Source organism: Mus caroli, unplaced genomic scaffold, assembly GCF_978045245.1.
Source record: "Mus caroli unplaced genomic scaffold, Mus_caroli_1 scaffold_7, whole genome shotgun sequence".
NCBI lineage: Eukaryota > Metazoa > Chordata > Mammalia > Rodentia > Muridae > Mus > Mus caroli.
This window is the reverse complement of record NW_028227262.1, coordinates 71,564,231-71,584,940: the sequence shown is the minus strand read 5'-3', so window position 1 is coordinate 71,584,940 and position 20,710 is coordinate 71,564,231. Positions and strand designations below refer to the sequence as shown.

Below are 20,710 nucleotides of genomic sequence, written 5' to 3'. Positions count from 1 at the left end.
TGAGTCATTACAAAACACATTGTGTTGTATACTAAGTAAAAAATAACTGTTAAAAATGTGAAAGAGCCAGATTAAGAAGTAGAGTCAAATGAAGGCTCCCGAGAAAGGCTCAGGGATTCTGAAAAATGGATGGGAAACGGAGGAAACCCAGAACAGATTGCTTATGGGCTGTAGGGCTACATTATAGTCAAGTCACAGTATATACAAACAGGGTGTGGTTTGATAATATTGAGATACAAATGAGGAAAAAGATGGCCAGAAGGTGTGTTCCATTCTGAATAAGGGGACCTCAGTTCTGTTTAAGCTCATTGCTCTCACACACAAGTGACTGAGACCCAGTACTGATCAAGTGTCACTGGGTGAGGGAACAACACATAAGCCAGTGATAATGAGTGTCAGCAAGTCTGCTATCCCAGAGGCGTGATAGAACTTTCGCTCTACCTGACAGGCAACCTCATTCAGTAAAGGAAACTTGGCAGGGAGGCAAACAATTTTCCATACTAATGAATGCATGCCAGCAGGTTCTTCAATCTGGACACTAAAAATATATATAAAATAAATTTTCACTTTTATCTATGGTAATTCTTCATAATCGTCTATCTCATTATAAACATGTAAATGATAATTAATCTCATCAGAGCCATTATTTTTTTTACTCTACCCAAGCCCTAATAACACCCAAGGAAAAGAATGAAGAACAGCTGCTGTGTAGGGCTTTCTTAGGAATTCAATGCAAACTACATTTTATTGCTTGGAATGGCCTATTTAACATGTTGCCATAGGTTAATAAGAAGCTCATGTCTCAAATCTATATAATAATGAGTCAGCAATGCCTCTCCTTTTTTAAATGATTTATAATCATTTAAACTTTGCCGTCAATAGCACCATGGAGTGGACCCTCTTGGCAGCCAGAGTGTCCCTGCTGCTTATGTAATCTGTAAATCTTTTTTTGGGACATTAAAATCTGGTTTCAGGGATGGATCTGAATAATTATCACAGAGGGTGTTAAATTCAGGAATGGTTTTCTAATACTATACCCCAGGATTCTTACCAGTTCTTAGACAGCCCAATTTAGAATATTTATTTCCTTGTGTTATGCATATTTTTTCTTATTGGTTTTCTTTGAATTATCCAGATTCTGTTTAGAATTTCTAATAATTATGAAACTTATAATTCAATGAAGTAATTTGGAGGGAAAAATTCCACTAAACCACTAGTCATGTTAACATACAGGTAGCTTGAGTCATACTTGGCTTGAATCCTATAAGGATCTGAAACTTCATCTATTCAAGTTTTGAAGAAGAATCCCTGCTCAAAACATATACCATGTTCCATAGAAACGGGGGAAATGGGAACCAAAGTCTGATCTGTGGGTCTATCTGTCAAGGCTCATGATAAGAGGGTTGAAAGGGTAGGTTGATCGAACAATGGAGCCATGGATGGGAGGATGTATAGGCAGATGATAAATAGGTATGAAGATAGATAGATAGATAGATAGATGATAGATAGATAGATAGATAGATAACTAGATAGATAGATGATAGATATTACTGAATTGTGGAAAGTAACTCAAAGTTACTTAAATTAAGTTTTTAATTTTGAGAAGAGACACATTTTTAGATGACTAAGGAAAGGAAATTGGCTCCTATGAACCAAAAAAATGCGTTACTTTCAAATATTTCCCGACTTCAGGGTTCTGTGGCTACCAGCTGAGTAAAAGGCAGTTCTTCTATGGTGTAAGGGCTGGGGATGCTATCCAAGTACTTGCCTAGGATTCTCCGTGAAGAGTATAAATATGCAGGTATGGAGAGGGCTATGGAAGTAGGATCAAACTGATTTGGGTTTGAACCCATATTTTGAAGAAAGATCTCTCTTATCCAGAGATGTCTGCAGGTGAGGGGAGCAGGAGGTAGAAATGAAGCTGCAGAGAGCATACAGGCTTCTTAGGCTCCTCTGGGAAGGCTGAGCCTGCCATTGCCACAGGTACCATTGTAGGGTTAACTTGGGAAGGAAATGCATCAGAACAGAGACATGGGAATCCTGGGAAATGAAAGTATGAAGGTACTTAGTAGCAGCTGCCATTTCTCCTCATTAAAGGCCCCTCATCCCCTGTGCTATCATAGACATCCACTTGTCTTCGACAGCACAGGTCAAAGTGGGAGCATCTCAGCCAGGCATCCCTTGTCCCTCACAGTTGTAATCTGTGCAGAGATGATTGAAAAGACTGAACATTCTAGAGAAGGCATTGAAATCTGCTCAGTCATTGGTGTATTTAGATGTCATGATCAGAGTTGATCATTTAGAATTCTTCAAGGTCTCTTCTGTGGTTTTATATTGATCCCATGTTCCCATTCAGGTACATGACCTGCAATGGAGGCACAAGACTAAAAATCGTCGAGAAATAGTACATCACCTAGGCTGCATTAATCTGCATAGATAACCTGAGGCTGCACTGGGTTCTAGTTTGGTTTTTATTGAGGTGATAAAACATTCTCCAAAAGCCAGTTGGGGAGGAAAATATTAATACCATTTTGTAAATTACAGCTCATCCTCAAGGGAAACTAAAGGAGTAACTTGGGACAGAAACCTAAATCAGGGACCACAGAGTTACATTGCTAGGTTGCTTCCAGGTTCCCAGGCAGCTGGCTTTCTTATACAGTCCAGGTTTACCTGCCTCAGTTTGAGACTACAATTGGTGGGTTAGGCCTCCAGCATTAATTGCCAGTCACATAACTGCCCAGGGACACATCCATAGCTCAATTTGATGGAGGCAATTCTTCACTCGAGGTTGCCCCTTTCCAGGGTTGTCAAGTTGAAAATCAACATTAGCCATAATTCCACTTAGTATCAATGTTCAAAAACTATAGGATATCTGAATTCCATCTGGTCAATAAGAAATTATGACCACCTTAAGAAACCGAACGAACGTTTACTATTTTATAGTTTATTACTTTATGTTTGAGAAAGAAATTATTTGATAGCTAACAGCTTAATTTTTGAGACAGGAGATTGGGACTAGTGACAAAGTGTTTGTTTTATTGGAGCCCATGGGTCTCAATGAGTTGGTATATAAGGCTATCTACTCATGCAAACAACTTCACAATGTAACTTGATTACATTAAATCAGAGACTCAGGGAAAGCACTGCCCTTGTTCCCCATCACTGATTAAAATGTGAGATTTCCTTTAAAATCCCTAAATGCCACATGTCAACGTAGCACACTGACACTGTCAATTGACTCCATGATGTACCAGGTGTTTGGCTAAGAAATGAGTTCCCCAGCAACTTCAGCAAGAGAAGTGATTATTGTTACCGAGTATTCTCAATAGTGTCTGATGAGCAAGTGATTAGCTTGCCGGGCACTGCACAGCTATTCCTCGTGTGGGTGATAACACAGCTTTGGAACTATGTCACCTGCTGATTACAACTGCCCTTCTGAATCTGGGGCAGCAGCAGCAGCAGTAGCAGCAGCAGCACCACCACCACCACCACCAACGGCAGCAGCAGCAGCAGCAGCAGCAGCAGCAAAACCTTTCTTCAGCCCTATGAATCTTTAATACAACACAGAAAGAGAAGGATGCTCTAAAAAAACACATGCACGCATTTGCATGAGAGAATAGAGGACTTACTTTGGACAACAAAAATGCCTGTATTTAAAGACAAAGAACTCCATATATATGTATGTATATATGTGTGTGTATGTGTGTGCATACTGTATTATATATATTGTACATATACACATATTGTAGTATATATCTATATATCTATATATATATATATATATATATACACATATACTACACAGACTATATATATGCCTATCTATATATGTAGGAATTACCCAACCTCTCAGAGCCTCTGTGACTTTACTACTTTTTAGACGCTTGCCTGGCATTTGCTCAAGATCACTCAATTTTCCAATAATTACAAATTGGGATATAAAGCAGAAGATGAGGTTGGGTGTTCTAGAAAAATAAGTCAACACTATTTCATAATTAGTGAACTACTGACAGAGAACCATGAACAGGAATTTCAGAGAGGCTAACTCCCTCTCTGTTCTTGTAAATTACTAGGGCAGGAAAGGAATCTATATCTGGAAAGGATGAGCATCAACACATTTGGCACATGGCCTAAAAGCAAAGTGGAATGCTTGAGGTAAATTAGCCATTAGCAGGTAACACTGCAGGGGCTTGCTGGTATTCCATAGTTCTGAGCCAACCAAGGAATGGAATTACTTCTTAACTCTGATGAGAAAACCCTGTTGCGGCTCCAGTGGGGACTGTCCTATTGGCTCCTGTGTTAGAACATTTGTTTCCCAGTTAACAATAGTGCTTTGGAAGGTGGTGGCACAATTAGAAGGTAGGGCTTTATTGGAAGAAGTGGTCACTAAGGAGTGGGCATGAGGTTTTATAGCCTGTCCCATATTCCCATTAGTCATGTATTTCCTGTTCTAAGATATGAGGCCAAGCGATCCTATGGCAGCTATGCATACTTGTTACTATGGAGTCACCTGTGGCCATACCTTTCCCTCCATGGTGGGCTAGATCCTTTGAAACTGTTAGGCAAATATCTCCTTCAGCCTTAAGTGGCTTCTTGCCAGTCATTTGGTATCATCATCATCCTCATCCTCATCATCAACAACAACAATAAAGCAAGAAACAAAGAACTTAGTGGTATTTTTCTCGCCTCATTTGTATTACCATATGCTAAAGAGACTTGTATATTTGGAAAAGAAAAGTGAAAAAGAGCCAGATAGGTTATAACCAGCTGCATTAACACATGTAAATGCTGGTGTGTGTGTGTGTGTGTGCGTTGTTGTTGTTGTTGTTTTCCTTTTTTCCTTTGCTATTGCTTGAGAATTGTGGACATGTTCACAGTGCACTTTATCAAGTCCTCTCCCCTCAAACTATTTTTTTTTCTGATTTCATGGGCCCTTTATTAAAACCCAGAGTCCACGTAGTGTATATGGGTATAGGACAACCTACTGGACTGGATAGCTGCATCCCTGAAGAAAATGGATGCTCTCTCCCCTAGCGCCATTCCACTGTAAAATCTCCAGAGCAGGGTGTGGGGTTTTATGCTCCCCACTTCAATTCTGGGATTTTGGCTAGTTAATCTTGTGCATGCACTTTTGCTTTTAATATATTTTTATTGAGTCTTTGAGAATCCCAGCACTTGGAAGGCAGAAGCAGGTGGATCTCAGAGTTCGAGGCCAGCCTGTACTAAAGAGTGAGTTTCAGGACAGCCAGAGCTACATAGAGAAACCCTGTCTCAAAACAAACAAACAAACAAACACAAACAAACACAAAACAAAACCAAAAACCAAAAACCAAAACTACCCAAAGAAAGAGAATCTCATGCATACTGAGAAACAATTCTAGCATTTCCACTTGTGACTCCTCCCTTGGCATCTGCCCTGACCTCCTTCACCATCTCCTCTCATTCCCACACCCTCTGGTTTTAAACAACATAGTCTACCTAGTGCCTCCTGCTTGTGTGTGGTTTCAGAGCCATGCACCAGAACATGGGCAATATTCCAGGGTCTGCATCTGAAGAAAGCTGCCTTGCTCTACTTCAGCAGCCATTAGACAATAGCTTCTCATGTTCTTAATCTTTATAAAATAAATAGGTATATGTAATATTTCCAGAGACTATGCTTTTCACTAACAACATGACTCAGGGAAAAACCAAACGTGCCATGTTTATTTAGAGTGACTTTTGTTTGTATATGCTAGTTTGGGCAGGGGCTTTGTCTTCAAAGGGTAGTTCTATGCAATGACATCAGGACTGATAGGAACTCAAGATGGGACACAACCCTTCACCCCAAGTCAGTGCTAGCTCCCGAAAACGCGGTTCCAGATGTGTCCACAAGATGGCAACATTCCACCTTTTCTGTTGCTGCTGTCTGAGAACAAATGCATTATCTAGTCTAAGATCACTTTTAATTTTACTACCTAGAGCATGACAGGCCCACTTAATGGTGCTGGGATGACCTTTGCATGATTTTGTGCTAAATCCTTTCTTTAACCTCCCTCAATCTGGTGTGTGGAGGACAAAACACAATTGACATTACAAGGGGGCTGCAGAAGTATTAGTTAATAGCACTGGCCAAAAGAGCAGGTGAGAGGAGGGAGGGAAGGGAGGAGGGAAGGAGGGAGGGAGGGAGGGAGGGAGGGAGGGAGGGAGGAAGGGAGGAAGGGAGGAAGGAAGGAAGGGAGGACGGGAGGAAGGGAGGAAGGGAGGAAGGGAGGAAGGGAAGGAGGATGAGAGGGAGGTAGAGTAGGGGAGGGGGAGAGGGAAGGAGAGGAGGGGAGGGGGAGAGAAAGAGAGAGGGAGGGAGGGAGGGGGAGAGGGAGGGAGAAAGAGGGATGGGGAGGAAGCGGAGAGAGAAATTGAGAGACCTGATCAAAGAGAGTATCTGGTGTTGAAGACAGATGGACAGTACTATAGAGATGGACAACTGGGCCAAATGCAGAAAATGGAAACCCGTTGATACACTTGCAACCTCTATACTGAATCCTCAGGGGACACAAAGAAAAGGTCAGAAGACCGAGACTGCATTCCTGCTGGATACTTCCAGAGAGGGAAGATTTTGGGAGCCAGAGGACCAGGTAAGGACATCTGCATTTAGAGAGTGTCTAACAAGGAAGTGGTACACTTAAAATCTCAAAACTATGATTGCCTCAACAAGACCTGCATCTGACAATGACAACCCTTGTGTGTGTGTGTGTGGGGGGGGGGGATTCAAAAGATCCTGACCTCAGGTGAAGACATTCAGGCAAGTGTAGTTGTTGGGGGAAATTGGTGTTCTGCATGGACTAGCATGCTGATAGTATAGCCGAATAATCAGTCATAAACACACCTGCATATAAAGGGCACTAAATGAACTCAGTAAGCTCTCTGTCTGTCTGTCTGTCTCTCAATCTATCCACACACACATATATAAAACAATGATAATGAAAAGAGAAATAGTCTTAAATTTGAAGAGCCAGGAGAGAACAGCATTGCTTACAATAAAGAAGAGAATTCATTGTTAATTTAGGGTCGGTCCCATTGGCCCACTGTGCAAAAGGACTTCCTAGAGAAAAAAATACTTTCCATCAAATGTTGCTTTTAATGTCTGAGTAAAGTGTAAAGATCATAAAACTTTTTTCTCCAGTATAGTTGAGTGCAATTACTAGTATTACAAAAGATGCATTAAGGAGAAAAAGGTTGGCTAGAGCCAGCCAGCACTGCAGCCTAGGAAAGCCCCAGGGACCTCCCCATGGAGAAGAAAGCACCATTCCTGCCAAAAAGCCAGCGAGCTGAAAGCACACTCCTGGGCTAAACCATGTTAGTTTGAATTTAGTGCCCAGACAGTTCCTCTTAACATTGTTTGTTTGTTGTTTTGTTTTGTTTTCTTTCCCTAAATGGTTTTGGAAAAGGTAAAGTTCTTTCTTGGGCTGTGAACCTCACACAGTTTGCAGCAGTCTTCCTTGGCATTTGAGGGCATATTCTTTGAGAGAAATTTAATAACACCTGCCCCCCTCCCCCAAGCACATTCCATTTGGGGTCCTTTGCCTTCCCAGGGACCTGCTGGAAAACATGAGATGTGACACCCTGCTTTAGGGTTAAGTTCACAGAGTTCAAGGAGAAAACCAGAATTTGAGAGGTAGTAAAAGCTTGGGGAAGTTTGCCCATAAACTAGGAACCATGAGCTTTATTCTGGGATCTAGTCTAGAAAACACTATCGCAGGTAATACTTTGGCCTTATAAGTTATCCTGATCCCTCTACCTGAACAAATATGAAACAGGTGAGGTGAGTGAGCACTCGCTACTCATCTCCTGTATCACTTCGCCAACCACAACATGCCCCTTTGACTAGGGGAAAAAAAAAGGAGACCATGATGCTCCAGGCAGGATGAGCTAATACTGTCCAAGGATGAGAACCATCCAGACATCATATGCTTCAACCATGTGCTTCATGCCTTTTTGCCCCAAGGCTGTTAGGAAAAAAAATCCAGAGTTTGTGATAGCTGGACTCAGGATTCTGAGGAGAGATGCTTTTCTCTCTCATGTTTGTTGCAAAAGTTCAACCACAATTCTATTTAGCAAACAGTAAAACAGTGGGAAGCCTTTGGTCACAGATCAAGGAAGATAACACTCTGATCTGGGGAAAGTGTGTGACCCTAACAAGGGTCAACTCCTGACAGAAAATAAAAGAATTACAAGGAACCGTGGACAACAAGCCAGGTATGAATAGTGGCTTCCATGAGCTAGCAGAGGCACAGAAACCCAGAGGCTCAATTCAGGGGCTTGATGCAAGAAGACTGATGGTGGTCCTATACTAACTGGGCACTGTTCTTTTTGCCAGGCTACAGCAGGTTCATATACTGTATATGAACATATATTAACATATGCACAAATGCATTAGCATATGACAGGTTCCTAGCTTTTAAGTATGTCAGGCCATATACTCCAAGCTGTATGTTTGGAGGTAAGGAGTTGACTCAGATAAAGCTTAGCTTTTGAATACAATATGGGCTATAAATGAGCTATTGGAACAGTATGGTGGTACTCTGGGAAGCGAGCGTAACCAAGCTAACTATAAGTGGAGCATATCCTTCCCAGCTGCACCCCCCCCCTCCATCCAGAGGTCATCATGAAGTCTCCATACGTACAATTTTCAGATGCGATAAAAGCCTCATGACATCTGCCATGTCGGCCAGGATGAGCAAGCGTGTCACAGCCGATAGCAGAGCCCTTGCTGCACGCACCATGGTGCCACGCTTGACCGAAGAGCAAGGGTCATCTGCAAACTCTGAGGAGGCGATCCGCATTGTCTCACCTGCAAGCAAACACAGAGAGGTGGGTGGGTAGTAAGGATGTGAGAGCGTAGAGAAGTGAGAGATCTGTGGATAGTTAGTATGGATCTCACTGCAGATGCCAGCACTTTCAAAGGCCAGTAGCATAGAGGACCTTTCAAGTCTAGCTTGTCCATCAGTGCTGATGGACAAAAAAAAAATGTATTATTTCACATTAAGATGTAAAACCATGCTTTTAACACCAATATGAAAGCTATTTAATACATTTGATCTAACAACATAGATTGACTTTAGCTTAACTGTTCTGTCTCATCATTTCCTTGCAGCCAGAGCCAATTCCTAGGCAACAGGTTCAGGTGACTGCCACTCAAGACTTGATGCCCCACTCTTCTAGGTTGCGTTATGTTGCTGTGATAAACTCCATGACCATAGAAGTGTGGGGAAGGAAGGAATGTCTTTCATGTATGCTTCCAGGACATAGTCAAACACTGAGGGAGGTCAGCCCACGGATCTCAAGCAGGAAGCCAATCAACAACCACTAAGGTGGAACTCAGCTTACAGTCTTGTGCATTGGTGCGTACTCAGCTAGCTATTTTATAAAGCCTAGCACTATCTGCTTAGGGATGCTCCAACTCACAGTGGGGCTGCGCCATGACATATCAATCATCAACTAAGATAATTCCGCATAGACATATGCCCAGAGGCGAATCTGACCGTGCAGTCATTTCCCCCCATCCTCATGCTGCAAGTCTCTAATATAGTTCCTCATGTTCTGGTGAAGCCCAACCATAAAATCATTTTCATTGCTACTGCGTACTGAAGATTTTGTCAGTGTTATTAATTATAATATAAATATCCCTGTTTCCTGATACAGTCTTAGGTGACCCCCTGTGAAAAGGTCATTCCTCCCACAACAGGGTCATGACCCACAGGTTGTGAGCAGCTGTGAGAGACAACTCTTAGATTCAGGTTCACTTCCCCCAGTTGCCTCTACATTATGTTGGTAATAAAAAGTAGTTGGAGGACTGATTCTTAAAACACTGACCTTTTAAAAACTACTGTTAGGAGGCCAGAGCAGGAAGATAGTTGCAATGTTGAGGTCAGTATAATTTATATATCAAATTCTAGGTCATTAAGCCTGCATAGGAAGATCATCTCAAAGGAAGAAAGAAAGAAAGAAAGAAAGAAAGAAAGAAAGAAAGAAAGAAAGAAAGAAAGAGAAAGAAAGAAGAAAGAAGAGAGAGAGAGAGAGAGAGAGAGAGAGAGAGAGAGAGAGAGAGAGAGAGAGAGAGAGAGAGAAGAATACCCCATAAATGCTGGGCTAACAAGATGAATAATCAGTGCACAAAAACCCCAGGTCCATGCTTGCAACCCTTTCTTGAAGCTTCCTCTTTAGTTTAGAGAACAATTAGAAAACTGAATTACCATTTAACCCTTTCCACATTCTGAATTGGGCTTTGGGATTTGAATGATGGCTAGGAATAGCCATTCTGTCCTTGGGGGTTCATTGTCTCACAAGAAAACAGGCTTCTAAACACATCCCAGAGTAGAGCTCTGATGAGCTCATGAGCTTGCATGAGCAAGAAGGAAGGTAATGGAGAGAAATTAGGGATTTCCTCATTTAGTATGGGAATGGTATAGGGGAGATCAGTCTTCTCTTATCAACTGTAATGAAGAAAGGCTCCTTCCCACTCGGGCACAAAGATAAATACTGCATGAGACTTATGAGCTTGGAGTCTGAGGCTGAGTGCTGGGAGCTTTGGCTGCATGGAAGGGTATTGTGAGAAAGGGCCTGGCACACTATGCAAGAGACTTGAATTGTACGAGTGATACAGAGAAAATGACTCTAATCTATTCTTATTCTTGGAAGATATGTCAGCCATATTACATAAAATCAACTGGAGGTACTTGACGAGGAAGGAAAAACCAGGTAACAGGACAAATGCAGTTAGAGTTAGAGGATGATGAAGCTTAGAACAGATATAAAATGACCCAAATATATAGGGGGGTCAATATGACAGAGGTCATTGAAATGCAGCCACTGGATTTTGTGAAGAGAATCTAGAGTGATGATTAAGGATGCAAGTATCAGGTACATGTATACTTGAAGGGATAGCAAGAAGTGGGAAGCAAAGAGAGATGATTAACCATGGCAAGTCTGATACTGTATTAGTGATGAACACCTGATTAAAAGGGAATTGCTGGCAGAAAGCACAAACAGAGCTTTTTATAGTGGAGCACACAAGAGGTAGAAGACCTTCAATAAACTCAAGAAGTGCAGTTGATAGTACTAATTGTTTGATTAACAACGAAGCACTTTGTTTGATGTTTTAATAGAAATGAGTAGGATTCTATCCTTAAGAAAAATCCAACCAATTTATATAAAAGCAATAATAGTTTGATTATGAACATTCTGTAATTTATGCTAAGACACAAGTGGAAAGAAACCAATCATTTTGCAGGCAGGTCAACACAGCCTGTAATTCTCTCAATTACTGTTAAAGTTCATTCATCCTTCATAGCAGTCTGATTCTCAATTAAGGAATGTGGACATGGAAAAAATGTATGATATCATTGTGTCCTTGCTGTCCAACATCTTAGGAGGAACTTAAAATTTAACTTTGTATCTGTAAAATGGTGAACTGTTAAAACACATAATCCTTGGATGTCTAACATGGATTTCAATTAGAGACTGCAATTATCAGATGCTTACTCAGTATACATATCCCACACTTGGCACACACACACACACACACACACACACACACACAGAGAGAGAGAGAGAGAGAGAGAGAGAGAGAGAGAGAGAGAGAGAGAGAGAGAGAGAGAGAGAGAGAAATCTACTTGGAGGATGATTTCCGTTTCTACAGCTTAAACTGGGGTGAGCCCTAAGTTGGGGTTGGTCTTAGAACAGAGGACTCCACAATGACAATTTGTCCCAGCACATAGAAGGTTAGTGTTGCTAATCAAACTGTGCCGAAAATGACTGGATTTTCCATTTCAAATATTCAGACAGTAGATCAGGATAGCTTCATGTAACACCACCCCACGCACATGCTGGCCCCATGATGATCAAGTGTATCAAAGCCAAAGGGTAACAGGGTATCAGGATGCAGTTCTAGTCAATAAGTCTGGGGCACACGTAGGCCCTGCTGGTGAAGTCAGAGGTCAGGATGGACAGGTGGGGGGCTGGAAAGAATCATGGGAAGGACGAAGAACTAACACAAGAAAACCCCTGCTGGCAAAGAGCAAAGATGGAACTTCTGCACTTCCTCACAAAGGCTGACTAAAATGTACAGTGGCATTCCAGAAGGTCTAAAAGCAATTTCTGGCTGATTATAATATTAAGCACACAAACCTAGATGGTGATTAGGACAGAGGGACTGAGACTGTAGCTTATTTGGAAATTATTCACCCAGCATGATCAAGGTCCCAGGTTATGTTTCTAGCACTGCACGGAAAAAAAAGTACTTTTGATATCAAGACAGCTCAGTTGGGTAGGGGTGGTGTCATTAAACCTGATGATCTGAGTTTGATCCCACATGATTGAAGTAGAGAACCAACTCCTGAAAGTTGTTCTCTAATTTCCACATCTGTGCTCTGGCATATGACATGTACCTGCCTCAACAGACTAAATAAATAAATTACAGTGTAATAGGATACTAGTGGCGCATATGACCTGCAATGTTGTATGTAGAACTTACTGTAACAGACAGAGTGGGAGTGGGAAGTCCTATGCTATAGTGATGATACAAGAAATCAAATGTCAAGGTCACATAAAAGCCCTTTCTCTTAGGACAGCCTGGCCTCAAGATCTTCAACAACTTCCCTACCATGCCCTGATGCCACCTGGAAAATCTGTCTGTTCTTAATAGACTGCCTCTGCTTCTGGATTGTTTGGTCTCTATTCAAGTATTTCTTCAGAGACACAAGAACCTGGAAAGTACCCTGAGATGCCCTCCAATTCCCCGCCTTAGGTACTGTTACTGTCAGTAAGTGATCTGATAGGTGCCCAGGAGGGAGGAGGAAAAGAAGGTTGAAAGAGAGGCAGAGATTCAGAAAAAGAAAGACAGAGAGCAATGAAAAGAGAGAGAAAAATGGAGGCAGATGGAGAAAGGAAAAAGAAGAAGGACACAGGGAGGAAGAGAGGGGGGAAGAGAAGGAGGAGGGAGAGAAGGAGTAGAGGAAGAGGTAGGACACACTCACCCCCAGTAAAAGCAAGTTTGTAAATGTAAATAGGCTGAGTTCTGAGAGGACTCTGAGATAAATTGCAGGTAATTTCATTCAGTTTAAATTAAAAGCTAAAACCCATTCTGTGCAGATGCAAATGATCTCACATTGTTAAAGATTCCAAAGGAAGGCCGACGTGAAATCAGCGATAACACTAATGTGTCTTATATCCCCGTAGCTTTAGGATTACTGGGACAAAACGGAAATCTATATTACAAAATGATAGGCAAGTTTATCATGATAAAATTAGCTATTTTCACAGGGAACTGTTGTTCTATAAGACTGAAATAATTAGCTGGGAAATGGAAGAGTGTGTAGAAGAGGGGAGGGATGTGTATATGTCTGGAAATATTCAATGTCAATTACTTGATTAGAGATCTAACTGAAGCCATGTCCCCATGTGAAGACTCTGATCTCCTTAAATTCCCATCACCTGCTGGAAAGAAAGGTAACATGCGTGATGGATTGGAAGCAACTAGTCATGTGTAATTCTTTCACGTAAAAGCTTATGACAGGAACATCGATCTAAAAGCTCCATATATTTTAACATGGATTAAAGGTGAAAAGGCTTTATCTCTATTTATAGCCATGTGTGTATGTAAAATATAAATGACAAGGTGAAATCTACATATTCAAGAGAGCATGCAAGCTTTTGTCTTTCTGAGTTTTAATCACCTCAATTAATATTTTACTTCCCAGATCCAAGGGCATGTGTGACATGAAATCAAAAAGGAGTCTGGGAAGGAAGATGGTGGTCAGGAAGGAGAGGCATGTGACTGGGAGGAAAATCAAGTGAAATACATTTTGTTTGAAAGTACCACAATGGCATCTAATAACGTGTATGCTTATTTGAAAAGAAAAATAGATTTGAAAAATAAGTATAAGATTTAAAATCAGAAAGACCCAGGTTCTGACTCCAGCTGGTACTAAAAACGGTTACTAATTACTAATACGGTTTTCAACCCCATTGCTTGATTTTTCTCAATACAGTAAATATCATGGAAACACTGGTTACAGATTGGAAGTGTATCGTATCTTTGGATGATCTAGTTTCTTGTGCTTCTTGCTCAAAAGCAACAACTTAGTCTAGTAGAGGGCCTTTCACCTGTGCACATACAGGCAGCACTAAATGGACTTGAAGAATATTACATTAAAAGTATCAAATGAAAAGGAAGTGAATTGGGAAAGAAAAGCAGTTGGAGAGTAGGGAGGAAGTGTGTAGAGTTGATCAAAATATACTATGTGCATGAATATTAAATAAAACAAGGAACTAAATCCCTGTGCAGTGAAAACTTTTATCTTACAGCAGTATATATGTTTCAGTGTTACTAGTCTTAAACAACAGCAGCAACAACAGAATAATCTTGATGGAATATGCAGTAATATGTGGGACAATGAGCCATGGAGATAGTGCTCAGAAGGGTACCAGGTAGAAAATAAGAGTCTGAGGAAGAGGGAAATTATGTAGGGAGTAAGTTATAATCCAACATGACATGAGAGCACGAATAATTCTTTGGGGAGTAGTCTGCAAGTAAGACAAGCACTCTTTGAAAATCTGATCACTGAACTCCTGGAAAACTGTGAAGTGAGGGTCAGGTAGCACAAGATAATAGGGCAGACACTGCAAGCAAGCGGTTGCCAGCCTGCCTTGCTGAGGGTCTAATGCTGTTTTCTTTGCATGCTCTTAGCTGTGGCATTCAAGGGTCTGAGTTCCTGAATTCAAACCGAGGGAATGAAAGTGAAGAAGAATGCCAGCTGCAGAGCATTGCAGAATAACCTTGGTAATGGCGAACAGTGGCCCAGGAAGCCAAGGGGAGAGAGGCATTCCAACAACCCTTCATGGGGCTGATGTGCGAAGATACATTGACAACATTTTAATTACTAAGTAAGCAGTTGGTCTATATGAAGTCTGAAAAACCACAGACTATTAGAAGGCACTAAAAATAACATTCTTACTTCTCACAATTTAAGACCAATCACCAGGGGACTGCTGCTAACTGCCCCCTGGACAGTTCTTATCTGCATTTCTTGCCAGCATTTAAACTGATTACATTGTTTCCTTCTGTCTAATTACACAAATTATTGACAGTTAATGAATTTTTTTCTTTACCCAACACAGAACTCTTGGAGATGAGAAAAGGAAAGAAGCAAAAAATCTCTATCTTTCATTGTCTTACATGTGTTTCTGACTTTGCACCTGTCTGCCTCTCCTCCCACTTCTCTCTGTTGTTGTTTGTTGAAGCCCTATTTCTTGTAGCCCAGGATGAACTAAGATTTGATGTGAATGACAGGGTGAATTTTTTAACTCCTTGTCCTCCTGTCTCCTTTTCCTAAGCCCTGGGATTGTTTTTGAACGACTATTGAAAAATAGGTAGTATTTAGCAATGCAACAAATATAAACAATAATGTTTTTGTTCAATAAAATAAGATTACAGAGTTACAATAATTTACTAGGTGTCTCCTTATGTCTTGACCAATTCAAGCATTTGCACTAAATACGAGTATAGACATTTCCTCTTCGGAAGCCACAGTTGTCTACAATTCTGTGAGTTAGCATCATGGTTCATCATTTATATTCAGCATCATGGTTCATCATTTATATTCATCATGCATATTACCTCATGTTTATATTCATCACACATATTTCCTCATGTTTATGCTCAATTGTATATACATAGAGCATGCTTCCCAGGTAACCTGAGTACCAGAGCGAGCATCTTTTGCTATTTCTTTAAAGCTTAGCACCACTTAAACATAAACCCTGACTTAAAACCTTTATTAGACAGCTAGTTTCTTTTGAAATTCACTAAATATTCACATGTGCTTTTAAAATGTTTTAAAGACAGTAATTGAGTAGATGCTGTGAACCTTCTGAATGTTTTACCATTTTGACTATTTTGTAGATTGTTAAGACAGTCCTATAGCACTCAGAGACCCAACTCTCTTCCCTTTGGCTCCTTTTCAAAGCATAATGGAAGAAATATCTTCTCTTGTTACAAAGCAAACTGAAATATGTCAATGAACAAAGTGGAGAAAACAAAACAATAGTACAGAAATTGTACTGTCCCTGGCACCTGCCCCTTGCCTGTATGGGAGTGGGTAGGGTCATTTCTCATGTCAAAGAAGCATCCAGAGTTGGTTGGTGATTTAAAACGATCCGATGAGAAGACACTGATTTTAGCTAAAGTCCTCTGAGTTATGTAAATGTGAGAACTTTGTGAGAGGGTTCCATGAAGAGGGAACTGGTATTTTCAAGGGATTCATGATTTCTTCTGCTTTAGGCATCCTATTAGCTCTTGTGTATATGAACTTAGTGACTTTCTCCATCGTAACATCCTTTGCATTGGTCTCAGTATTATAACATGCTTATAAGTGGGTCTCCCTCTCAAAATTGTTTGAGAGCTACTGTCTTTTTAAGAGGTCAAAATGTCACACGTTCTACTCAGAAAACAAACTGCACCAAGGCCTGACTGCTGGAGAGCATCTGCTGACAAAATTACTCTCTTGCCATCATTTTCCCAGAACAACTGAGTGGAGACAGAGAAGCTTATTTGCCCAAGGTCAACTGTTGTGGTAAGGAGCAGAGTGTGTATTTAAAGCCAGCTAGCTCTAGAAACCCTGCTTCAGAAATAACACTTAACATCTGCTCGGTCCAGTCCAAGTGTCTATCCACAAACTTCTGAGTGGCCTGAGATTAGAAGTTGAAGACGCATCTACATGTTTATTTGGTCTGCTGAATACAGAAGAATAAAAAAGAAAAAGAAAGGAGGAAGAAACAGAGAGAAAGGTAGAGGAAAGAAGAGAGGAAGGGGGGGGGGCAGAAGAGGGAAGGAAGAAGAGATGAACTCAGTCGGGAGGAAGGGGTTAGGCAGAGGCATTTCTACAAGTCACTCCCAAGCATACCCCATCGTTCTTATCATAGCAAGAACTGATGTGGGATTACCTCTGCCTATGTGCATGTGAGTTTTACTCCATTGTCGTAGGCTAGAAGGTTGTCCAGTATAGAAGCTACTAATTGCAACATGTTATTATCTCTGCTCATGACATGTAAGTCCTGTTAGACAATGTAGTGATACCTAATTATGAAAATACCTCTTCCATTATAAGAGACTATGGCATTTGTTGGACTTCACAACCAATTTTTACACCACACCTGAAGTCACTCTGGACTGCTCTTTTACTGTGTGCTCAGACTACTTGTTTAGCCTTCCTTTAGGAGAATAACTTAACAACTTATCTCCCTTTACCATGTAATCAACCTTTACAACCTTGGAAAAATGCATAGCTATAATCTTAAATGGTGTACTCTTCCGGAGCCCAAACCCAGACTAATGGATGTGTGTGAGCATTTTATGGTAAAAATGCTAAAAACAGCAAATATTTTGAAAACAAGTGAATGCCATAAATGTTGGAAGTCACATGGCTATGGGCTTATGCAGTTGTTGATAGTGATGGTTGCAGAAATGTATCTTATCTAGGTAAATTAGGGACAGAGGCAACAAAAGAGTTTTATCCCCTGTGAACTCTGATAAAGATTTCTATGAAGCATCCCTCATTCCTTCCCATATGATTATTTCTGTGCTATTCCAAAAACAGGGAGAAAAAATTCCTTTGTGGAGGACACAGTTGCAGAGATATAGAGATAGACACATTCACAAGACAGCCCCCAGGTAGGCACAGACTCAGATTCAAATAGAAGAAAGAACGGAAAAGACTTAAGATGCAGGGAGAGAGAAGTAGACAATTTAAATCTGAGTTAAATTACTCTTTGATAAATTATTCCAAGGTGAGGTCCTTTTAATTCTTTTCCTTAATGTGACATTAGTGACTATGAGTTTATTATTAATGCATTCAAAGCAAAGCAAGTCAAGTTTTCTGTTAATCAGCAAATGTTGCAAAGAAGAAAAACAAGCTTGCTGAAGTCCCCTTGGACCTGTATAAAATCACACTGAAGCAAGGGGAAATGTTCAGTGATGTATCAAAGTTATTGAACTTCATAATGGGATAATTTGATTTCACCCATCAAGTTTTTATTTGTTTTTAAGTCAGCATGTAAGTTTAGGAAGTATCCTACAACTGTAATATTTGAGAAAGGTAGGGGCCAGGAAGGCAGTGCCTCCTTCCTTTGTTCTTCCCACAGAGAAAGTTGCTACAAAAGGAGAAAAATGCTAAAACATATTTTTGAGACAGCAAAGAGTATGAAAGGCAAAATATGCGTTTCACCCCAGGGTGCTTATGATTCAAGCCCATGATTAGGGAAAAGGTCAGAAATTCACAATCAGATTTCCCCATGAAGACCAGCACTAGTGAAAGAGTATTTTCTAAGGAAAAATCCACATTAAAATGAACATCCTCTGAGGGAACTTGAAGCACTGAAAACCTGCTGAGGAACTGGCACAGGTCACCTCCTACAACCCACAGTATTCACACAACAGCCTTCTTGGCTTAAACAAAATCAGAAGAAGCTGGAGAGATGGTTTGGTGGATAGCAGCAAAATTCAGATTCAGAGAACTCATGTCAAGATGGGTGTGGTCACCCTGGTACCTGCAACCACCAGTGTGTGTGTGTGTGTGTGTGTGTGTGTGTGTGTGTGTGTGTGTAGTGTAGTGTGTATGGTGGTGGTGGTTTGGGATGTATGTGAAGTGAAGACAGGAGGATTGCTGGGACATGCTGGCTACCTGTATATTCCTGGTTCAGTGATAGACCAATCTCAAGGGAAGGTGGTGGGAAGTAAAAGATTGTGTTTGACATCCTCTGTTCTTTATACATCACACACACACACACACACACACACACACACACACGCACGCACGCACGAGAGGGAGAGAGACAGAGACAGAGACACCAAGGCCCTGTTAATATTACAAATTAAGAAAGGTTCCTGTCCCTATGTCATTCCAGAAAGGGTAGGTGGGAAGGCTATGTGATCGTCTGTTAGTTTCATTTACTTAAGTAGCTCTCTGAGAATACAAGAAATTAAGTAGACAGTCTCAGTGATCCAGTGACATCAATGTCCCTGGTACTGGTCCTGATAGGACCTCCTCACTTTTGTTTTCAGTCAAAAGACTGAAAATGAGCAAAGGAGACCACTTGAAGGATGTCTGGTGGCTGGAGGGGGCCAGTGTTCTACTCTCCACTAGATGGGCCAATGGAAAGTTCTGGTCACAGTCTCCAGGGCTGGGAAACCTGAACTGCACAATGCATCAGTAACTAACAACAGTAGCTTGACTAACAAAATCTCTATTCAGTCATATGACCATTTCCCAGCCTGGCTTGAGAGATTCTTACAGCCTGGTCTGCATTGGGGCAGCCCAGCACTCCTTAACAAGGGCTGATCATGGTTCCAAGGCTATTCTCGCTTGCTGGAGATGCACTCAGTATGCAAAACCACAACAAATGTCAGTGACTGATGATTAAGTGTATTGAGCGTTCTGAGCTATTAAACATCGTTAGAAATGGCAATGCACCACCTTGCAGAAAGCACAGATCATTAAGCATATGGATTTTAATTATTTCAGCTATAGTCTTCTTTAGGGTTGGGAGGAGAAGGTGAAAGCTAATTTTATATTGGGGTACCCAGTGAGTCTATCAAGCTGCAAAGTAGCACACTTTCCAAACGACCCCTTTGCAAAGACCTGTTAAATATAGCAATTGCCATGTTCCATAAAAAGGAGATTATCATCTTAGCCTGGAGTGCAATACAAGGCCATAAACTTGAAGATGTTAAACAGTGATGTGCTACTCTTAAGACAAAAATAGAAAATAATTCAGCAGATCATTAAACAAGTTGTAATATTTTTCATTGTATATATATATGTATAATTATGTTATATAAGATATATATGCATATATTTTTTAAATTTTTATTTGTGAGTAAATTGTGGGGGGTATATGTATGTGTATGTATGCGTGTGTCTGTGTGTGTCTATGTGTGTCTGTGTCTGTGTGTGTTGTATCCTTGTGTAGATGTTTGTGAATTGTTAAATGTCAAAGCACTTAGAAATTAGTGGTCAGTATTAGGTATATTGTTGCTGTTCTCACCTTACTTTTCTAGATAGGTTCTCTCACTGAACTTGAATCTCAGCCGTTGTGTTGGACTAGCTGGTGATGAAACCTCAGTGAGCCTCCTGTCTCTGTCTCAGGAGTACTAGGGTAACATGATTACTCTGCAGGACCCAGCTATGAATATAAGTTCTGGCAATTGAACTCGGGTCCTCCTGCTTACACTGCAAACACTTATAAACTGAGCCTGATTCCTAACCAGACAGCTAATATTTTTATAAAGCAAAGAGAAAAAGTGATTGTGAAATGATTGCATTGCCACAATAAGTAAACTATAGCATGTTTTACATATTTTATTGAAAATAATTTTTTCATACAATATAGTCTGATCACAGTTTCCTTTCTCCCCACTCTTCCCAGATTTTCTGCCCCTTCCTACTCACTGGCCTCCAAAACCTTTCTTTCTCACTGGGCATGGTGGCACATGCCTTTGATCCCAGCACTTGGGAGGCAGAAGCAGGCGAATTTCTGAGTTCTGGGCCAGCCTGGTCCACAGAGTGAGTTCCAGGAAACCCTGTCTTGAAAAAAAAAACAAAAACAAAAACAAATAAAACCAAACCAAACCAAACCAAACCAAAAGAACAAGAACAACAACAAAAAACCCTTTCTTTCT

At 40.8% G+C, this 20,710-nt stretch overlaps 1 protein-coding gene across 4 annotated transcripts in view; it reads right to left on the bottom strand.

Annotated features, from left to right (window-relative positions):
- Positions 1-20,710, bottom strand: part of Ctnna2 (catenin alpha 2) — a 1,115,747-nt gene that overhangs the window by 782,509 nt on the left and 312,528 nt on the right. For all 4 annotated transcript variants that reach the window (XM_021164212.3, XM_021164215.2, XM_021164213.2 and 1 more), the window contains one exon: positions 8,661-8,827. In XM_021164212.3, coding sequence (XP_021019871.1) covers positions 8,661-8,827 — 167 coding nt within the window. The remainder of the gene's footprint in view (positions 1-8,660; positions 8,828-20,710) is intronic.